Below are 9,223 nucleotides of genomic sequence, written 5' to 3'. Positions count from 1 at the left end.
CGCTCCGCATCCGCANTTTGCTTCTCTGTCCTTTCTTTTCCATTCACTTCCTATCTGCTCCTGGTAGAGGCAACATCGCCATATATACATACTTACGAAATATACATACCTGGCAGATTATACTAGTGGATCCCCGGTACCACATACAGGGTAAGCTATTGGTCAAATACAATATATAAGCTATTGCTAAACTTAATATTTATGCTGATAAATATTAATGCTCCATAATTTATATTTATTGGGAATGCTATAACTTGACGTAAATTGCTCATATATAACTATGGGTGTGGTTATTGACTAAGTGAACACTTTCCTTATTGAACACTGATTTTATACTTCGGTGTAGTTTACTGGTATTATAAGTATTATGTGAACCATATTCATATAGTTTTCTAGGCTACTGTAAATAATTGTTTTATAAACCTTACGTCTTTTAAAGTATCGTACGTTACAACGTGAATTGTCCATATGTAAATGTATTGTTAGGCGAGTTCGTTTCTGTATATTGTCTCATGTGTGTTTTAATATTGTTACAGGGAAATAAATACCCACTAAATCAAAGATATATGGTGTTCGTCATCTATTGCAAAAGAACCCAAACACCACACGAGTATACACGTTTGCTTTTCCATAACTCACTAAGTCTGTTGACTATACTCTGACGGTATTGAGTGAGGCTCTCTGTAATGAATATTCTATTAGGATTATTCTTCAAATTCGTCTTGGCCTTAAACACTTGTTGACGGTCAGTATACCTCAGGAAACGGACATGCACAGTTACTTTATTGTTCCGAACCTTAACAGAGTTCCGAATGTCTGAAGCAAACGACAATGACATGTCAACCTGATCATCATCATGAGTATTGTTCTATTGTTTTATTTCGTCATACTAATGTTATATTGCTATCTTTGCCCTTTAAAAAAGGAGAAATCTCGTCGTTCTTGGGTTTTTTACTGGTAAACACGGCGATTTCTCGGACAATGAGCCAATACGACTGGTTAGCTGTTACAATAATGCGCAAACAATGTACCTTATTGGAGCTGAGATTTGCATCTAAATGTGTCGCATTGATCAGACCGTCTTTGAAAGTCCCTAGGAAAACGTTATCCCCGCACATTGGTTTAGTGTTTTTGTTCTTAGTCAGGCTGAGACTAGCCTCGAGTACTCCATTTTCCAGTTTATCACTTGGATGGCTGCTTGACCCCGTAACAATAATCACGTGATCAACACTCTGAGGTTTGTCAAATACGATGGTAATACTGTCGTTCTCTTTCGGGACGCCTGTGGTCCAAAACAAGCCCCTAGCCGCCCTGTCATATGCATTAATTAGCGGGTTATCGGGACTAACTTCTGTTATACTTGTGAACAATTTAGCAGGTGGATTTTCACTTTTATATTGTTTTTCGGTTGTTTCAAAATGTGCATCCTTCAATTTCTGAATCTTTCCCGGAAGAGATGATTGCAAACCAATATGTTGAAACAGAGTTGGATAGATAATCCGTCTTCCAAATTGAAGCATCATTATATTAAAATGACGGTATGTAAAATCTCCCGGTTGCTCTACATAAAACAATAATATCATTTTTGACAGTCTCTCCAAGTCTTTGGAATGATAAGCCTTCCCTATATATCCTAACTCGGAAAATTCTAGACAAACCCAGTTGTCACGTTTAAGTAAATTATAACGAATACGTTGTAGGTAACCTGGAACGGTATAAACATCGTCCTCCAGTTGCATGTAGAATGTGGACAAAGGTTTGCTGTACATAAACAGATATGCGTAGTCAAAGTTTTGCTTAGCACGCCACTTCCGTTTCTCTTTCGAATGCCCTGCATAGGTGTGTTGTAAATTTGTCAGTGGTGGATAAAATTGAGGTGGCGCTTTTATAACTTGTAGTAAACCTGTTTCGATATGACCTGGGTATTTCATACTGAGCTCGCGAGTCATGTTTCTTTTCCACTCGTTGCTAAAATCGGCAAGGAAAACGACGATGTAAATGTCCCTATGCTCCTCCTCGGTAGAACAGTTAAAGAGAGATTCCAGTGTGTGGGATAGGTATGTTGCATTCTCACGTCGAATAGTCGGTATCCCGATCGTCAGTAGACCTGCGAGGAAGATACAATAATTAATTTTACGTCCATGCATTCTTCTTCCGCAAAATACACAAATACAATTAGTAATTAAATATAGTAGTATTGAATCTAGTAATTTGGACTATTTGTAGCACTACTGTAACCATAGCTTATTTGATTATTTTTATTCATAAGATTGTTAACATACTTCATGGTTTTTATCATGTTATATTATTAGACTCGCTGAGCAGTCTCAAGAATGACACATATACTAGCAATGCACTAAGAAATACTCGCTTTATTACTTTAGGAAATAATCAATGGATAAGCAAAGTAAAGAAACGCCTAATAAAAGATCTAAAGTCGATCTGGAACTAAGCAAAATGACCCTTGCGCTGCATTATTTGGCCATTCTCTGTCCATTTCTGACATAGAAATTATACCAAATTTAAACAAATTACAATCTGTGTCCAGGGTGTCCCAAAAAATTAACAAAAACATAATAAAGATGGGAAAGGCTGCTTATAAAACTCTTTATAAAATTTAACTTATGCTATTTTAGGCTGCGACAGATAATTGGTTAATACACTAGTAAAAAGTAAGCGCACAACGCCAATATCACAGACAGAGAAAGCATTATATATGATTTAGATAAATGTGTATTGATATTTCTGGAATTACTCGGCAAGTTGGAGAAATACTGTATATTGCGTTAAAATAACGGTATAAAATGTTTGCGCTTTCATTCCGGGACAATGTTTCGCGGGGAGTAATTTTCACTGAGCACCCATTCCTGCATTTCGCTGTCCATCTGCTTCAGCATTTCACGCTATGATTGTTCAAACGTTCTCAATTAGTGAACACAGATATCTGTGGAATTTGTATATTACTAGTAGGTTTGAATGTTGTATTTATCATACCTTTATCTCTCTCTTCAACATATGGTCTGAGGGATAACTATTGCGGTACAAAATTTCGTGTTGAAAATTAAGCTCAATACCGTATTATGCGAGAACTATGATAATTAGCTTCTTGATTATTAGGCGTGATTGTAAACAGGGTGACCAAATTAAAATTTGTCTAATAGTATATATATAACATTTTAGGTTTATATATATTTCTGAATTTGAACAAGATTTGTGGAAAAAATGTATACGTACGATTTGATAAGTTTTTAGTTGGAAATATAGCTGCATCTTGTCTCCAATTTCCTGTCAGAAATTCCAGTCCGGTCACATTCTGTAAATATTAAGGAAACCTATTCAAGACAAATTCTTTAATCCGAACACAATATCTCTCATGTTTGTTTTTAAAATAACTGTAAAAATTTATCATTTAAAGCTCTAATTGCTTATATTTACCCGTTTGGTAAATTTTAAAGACATACAAAAGAAATGTTATTTATGAATGATTCTGATTTAGTTAAAAGTAACGTAAAAAATATGTGTTTTGTTTCAAATAAAAAATAAAATCATTTTGCATTAATGCTCAGTAGTATCCGACGTTACGATCGATAATGATGTAATTTTGATGATGACGTCATCAATCGAGTCATGCATTAATAGCTTATCTGGTTAGTGACTTTTAAATGTGGAGACTCCCTGCAGAATTGGGGATTTGAATTTATGTCCTCAACTTTGGGACACAGCTGCAACTTAAATAATTCTGCTGCATCTGTTGCAACTTTTGGGTTCTGGATATTATTGCTCTCTTCTTCAAAACAAACTCTTCGTTTCCTAGCGCGTCTCTTTGCAACACTTTAATTTTGGTTTTAGTGTTGCACATGTGCTAAAGTGGCGAGGGTAATAGGTAAAGTCCTGACACTGGTACGTACCAAAGTTCTCGAAACCCAAAGCTGTTATCTCCAACCTAACCTTCAGCATTTATTATGTCAGTATTATATGATCAGGTGGAATGCGTGCCTTCGGTTTGGTATTTCAGTCAGGTAGCACTCTAAAGTCGAAATCAGATCTGGGTTATCGCTAGGGGCTAAATACACTAACATACCGCCTTCAGCACACAGGTACATTACACCCGGGGAGAAAACTTAATGAAGCTAATGAAACCCGATCATATTGATGAGTTATATAGGAAAGTTGTAATGTGATGGTGAGTACGATGCTGTAAAAGTACGATGCTGTACAGGTATAGAACCTGTTCATTTTCATTTCATCAAATTTTATTGACAAAATGTCGTAGTCAATTGGATTGAATAACAGGCAAAGCCTATATAAATTCTCTCCGTCAAATGGCAAAAGTGGAATAAACAAGGAGACACAATATTTTAGACATGTTGCAAATGAAAAAAATTAACACAAAATAATTCATATTAACACAAGGCTAAGGGGAAGTAACTCATGAAGGAACATCTCACACACACTTACACCCATATTTCAGCATATATATATACACTATCATAGACAGATATTGGCAGGCTTAGACCAAAAGTCCATGTGCATATATTGCACAGGTCACTGCTACCAACAACTGTTACAATTAAAAATAATAAATTCATTTAATACATATAGAATGTAATTATTTACAATGTCAAGATAAGTACACGTAATAGACAGTAGTCATGCTCAACTAGAATCTCCTGGATGTAATATAGAATATACAGTATATTTTTGTTTAACATCATGGCTTTAAGTTATATAAAAATTAAAACGACGGGATTTTCCAATAAAAATATGCACATCATCAAGTATTCTTCTATTTGTAAGCCCATCACAATCAGGACAGCCCTGGAGAAGAATGTTTTTACCAATGTGGTTGTAGTTTCCATAACTATTAAGAGAAGTGAACAAAGTTGTTCTCAGATTATTAAAAACAGGACATTCCAAAAAGTAATGAGATACTGTTTCATATTCAGCAGAGCAGGTACAAGCAGAACTATTAGTAAGATGGTCATGGTGTAAATCATAATTTAAATTACTGCAAGAGTTTCGAAGTCGACATCAAATAATACTTGCTCTTCGGTTACCTAGAGGGTAGGGGTTATGATTTTGATTATTAATAAAGGGATTTAAAACATTTTGTAAGTTTTGAGGTGTCTGCCAATGCATAATTTTGTACATCATTACATGTTTGTGTTTATTTCGTCTTACAGATAGTGTTTCCCAACCTAGTTCATTGTATAGTGTGTCATGTGATACCCCACAACGAAGACCTGTTATTATCCTAGCTGCTTCTAACTGTACAGATTCAAGAACATCTTTTGCCTGTTGTGTACGATTATCCCAAATAATATCTGCATATTCCAAAATTGGCCTAATAAATCCCACATATATTTTAATTAATGAATTTCTATTGACTTCAGTTTTGACATGGCGAAGAATATTAAGTCTATTGTAAGCTTTTTTGTATATATTCTGTATGTGCTGTTTTCATTTCGCATCATCTTGAAGTGTAAGTCCGAAGTGTTGACGTGATGATGTGTCTATGATTTGGCTATTTTGGAAAAATAGTGGGAGTTGATAGGTGTCTTGTTTTCTAGAAAATGTGCGTGATTTTGTTTTACTTGGATTGAATTTAATGTCCCAAGTTGTTGCCCATTCACCTATGTTAGTAAGATCAGTGTTGAGAGATTGTAAGGCCTGTGCTGGGTTATTATCTGTAATTACATACAGAGAAGTGTCATCAGCAAAAAGTTTGATATTGGTGGAAACATTAGTAGTGATATCATTGATATAGAGAAGAAATAATAGTGGTCCGAGGACAGATCCTTGAGGTACCCTGCATTTACATTCTTAAATTGTGAAAACTAACCTTCAGTATTTACTCTTTGCATTCTGCTAGACAGATAATTTTCAAACCACAAAAGTAGATTTCCATTTATACCATATAATTTCAATTTAAATAAAAGACCTTCGTGCCATACTCTGTCGAAGGCTTTACTAATATCACAAAAAAACAAATTGAAGCTCCTTTCCTTTATCCATATTGCTTGCAATTTCATTATAAATAAACAAAAGCTGATTGACAGTAGAATCACTAGGTATAAAGCCAGACTGATGCTTAGTAATAATATCATTCTCAATCAAAAAGTTGTATAGATATTTAAACATATTTTTTTCCAATTTTCACTGAAGCATAATGTAATTGCAACCTGATTAAAATCATCTGTTACATGGCTTCGTTAACTTCGTACTACGCCTGAAGCCATGTAACAGATGATTTTAATCAGATTGATGTAATTGAAATTCGTCGGTAATTTAACACATCATTAGATGAGCCATTTCCTTTATAAATGGCATTAACATTTGTTTGTTTCCAACTAAAAGGTATTATACCAGACTCTAGTGTCTTATTGAATAATAACATAAGAGGTAATTTAAGAGAAGCATGAAGCTTTTTCACAATTTTAGGAATAACACCATCAGATCCTGGGGGTTTATTAGTGTTGTGTATATTAATTTGATCGGATAGTGAATGGGAGGCATTGGGTTGTGCTGTTTGGGGTAATTCGAGGTCAGGTGTTGATGTAGAAATGTTAGTGAAGTGATTGTTAAGAAGCTCTGCTTTGTCAGTTGGATTATGGATTATTTGGCCGTTGGATTCAAGTGGTGGAATAGAAGATGACTTATTAGAAACATTGGTAATAGATTTAGCTATCTTCCACCATTTGTCTGGAGTAACCACATTATCATTTAGTGACTTTTCAAGATTTCTTTTATAAAGTTTGCTTTTGCCTCACGGATAAGGTCAATAGTTTCATTTCGTAGGGCTTGAAATTGTTCCCTATAATGGGGATTATTTGTTAGTTTAGCTTTTCGGTGAATTCTATTTCGTTGTCTCATTTTCAATCTAATTGTATTATTCATCCATGGTTTATCATTTGGGCGCACAGTTATTACTTTTGTAGGAATGAATCTATTGACCTGCTCCGTTATTGCATTGACTATAGTGCTACTAAAAGTATTAGAATCCTGATTTGAAGACAAATTCAACCAATCAATATCAAATAAGGCATTGTTCATTCTATCAAAGTCTGCTTCTTCATATTTTAAAATAGTTTTTTATAGCTGTTTTTTTATAGCTTACTTTTTTAAATACAGAATAAGAAACTGAAGCATGTACTGAGGAGTGATCACTGCAAAATGGTGGAGATACATGAGTATTTTTAACTATGTTTTGGTTATTAGTAAAGATAATATTAATGGATGTGGCACTGTCAGGTGTTAGTCTTGTGGGTTCATTAATAAGACTAAGTAGGTTATGTTATTCAATGGATGATTTAACATATCAATATTGATATCACCTGTCAGTACCACATCCAGTGAAGTATCTGTAGCTCTGGTCAACGTATCATCTAATTTATTCCAGTATTCAAAATTACTTTCTGGTCTGTATAAACATCCAAGAAGAAATATATAATTATTAACTAATACTTCTAACCATATAAGTTCAACATCATCCTTTTCTAGGTCCATTCGCCTATTCATAACAATATATCCTCGTGATAAACTATAACCCCGTCCCCTGGACCAGTAGTTATATCTTTTCTATGAGGATTGAAATTGAAGGAGTGCATCTGAATGTCAAGGTTAGATATTGAAGGGTTTAAATGAGATTCTGTTATACAGACTATATCATTATCCTCAAATTCTGCTTCTACCAAGGCTGTCTTGTTTCTGAGAGACCTTACATTCAAATGAACCAAGTTTATATTTTGTACTGGCCCCGAATTACTTTCAATATCACAACACAAAGTTAGCACAACAAAATGTGAAGTAAGAAGAAAACATATGTTATCAAAATATACAGATCTGTTATCAAGTATTATACTAATGAAGTGAGAGCCAAGATGTAGATTTAGAAAATGCGCTTTGAATAACCTAAAAAACCAGCCAGAGATCAGATTTAGACCATACGAATTTTACACTAAAATTACCCATTGTAGATTAATAGATCTCCCAGCTGCTGAATAGTTTTCTTAACGCGATATACAATGTATAATATATATGGGACAAGCACAACACAATAATTACACACACACACACACGCAGTTTTCATCAAAACACATGGTTAACAAAGACACAGGGACTTGAAAATTTAGATATGAATAGTGAGCACGCACCTGGTAAACATTCAGTAAATATCGGTTATATGAAAGAAATTGCTCGACTTAGGCTGTCAGCTCACAAATTAAACATTGAATTTGGACGTTATGTTGGCACTGTTAGAACTAATAGATTATGTACAAAGTGTAATCTTAATGACATAGAAGACGAGTTTCATTTTGTTTTAGTTTGCACAAGATATACAGATTTAAGACGGAAGTATTTAAAATGTTACTATAGAAATAACCCTAGTGTATATAAACTTGTTCAATTACTTAATACACCGAATATTAAAGAATTATGTAATCTTGGAAAGTATCTGATAGTGGCAAATAAGCGCCGATCAGATATATGACAGTTTGTATGTGTGTATTGTTCATTCTCTTGTGACCAATGTGGCTTTTTGTACATATGTAAATATCCTGTTTAATATATTTTCACACTGATAAGTCGCAAGACTTAAAGTTAATAAAGAACTTGAACTTGAACTTGTATACCATCCCTGAGTATACAAACCGATTACTTGAAAAAAAAATGAAATAAAAGGATACAGCCAATAGATCTACTACCAAGTTTCAGAAAGAGGATATAAAATATGTGATATTAGTTTTTGTTTCGTCCGATAGGAAAAAAGCTGCAGATTATTGCATTTTTTGAAATATTTGACAAAAATGTGCAAGTCAAGCAGGTCCCTGTGAATCAGGTTGCCTTTTTTTAGTTCTACTTGTCGACTATGACAGACATGAGATATTTGGTACTTTAAACCATAGACCTAAATTAACGGGACCGCCGACTCCATGACGTCACACTCTATAATCAACCAAGGAGCTTCCCGATGTTCGCAGCGCCCCCACCGGGTGGTATAGGAAGCAACTTCCGGTTTGCTCCAGGGGTAAAACAATGGGTGGCAAACATTGTTGTGTGGTCGGTTGTACCAACTCCAGTAAGAAAACAGGACAGGGTATTAATTACTTTGGCTTTCCCAAAGATGCGGAATGGCGGTCAACATTGATAGCAGCCGTAAATCGGTGTGATTCGGGGTTTAACCCTGACAGCATGCACATTTGTTCGGCCCATTTTGAGCCAA

The 9,223-nt window shown here is 34.6% G+C and overlaps 1 protein-coding gene across 1 annotated transcript in view; it reads right to left on the bottom strand.

The window, feature by feature from the left end:
• Positions 1-867: 867 nt before the first annotated feature.
• LOC110463378 (alpha-1,3-mannosyl-glycoprotein 4-beta-N-acetylglucosaminyltransferase C-like) overlaps positions 868-9,223 on the bottom strand; it is a 57,429-nt gene continuing 49,073 nt past the window's right edge. The window contains exons 3-4 of the mRNA XM_021517912.1: positions 3,235-3,313; positions 868-2,107 (exon numbers count right to left, since the gene is read on the bottom strand). Coding sequence (XP_021373587.1) covers positions 885-2,107; positions 3,235-3,313 — 1,302 coding nt within the window. The 3' untranslated portion in view covers positions 868-884. The remainder of the gene's footprint in view (positions 2,108-3,234; positions 3,314-9,223) is intronic.

This window comes from Mizuhopecten yessoensis, unplaced genomic scaffold (genome assembly GCF_002113885.1).
Source record: "Mizuhopecten yessoensis strain PY_sf001 unplaced genomic scaffold, ASM211388v2 scaffold10895, whole genome shotgun sequence".
NCBI lineage: Eukaryota > Metazoa > Mollusca > Bivalvia > Pectinida > Pectinidae > Mizuhopecten > Mizuhopecten yessoensis.
The sequence above is the reverse complement of the archived record's forward strand: the minus strand, read 5'-3'. Positions and strand labels throughout refer to the sequence as shown.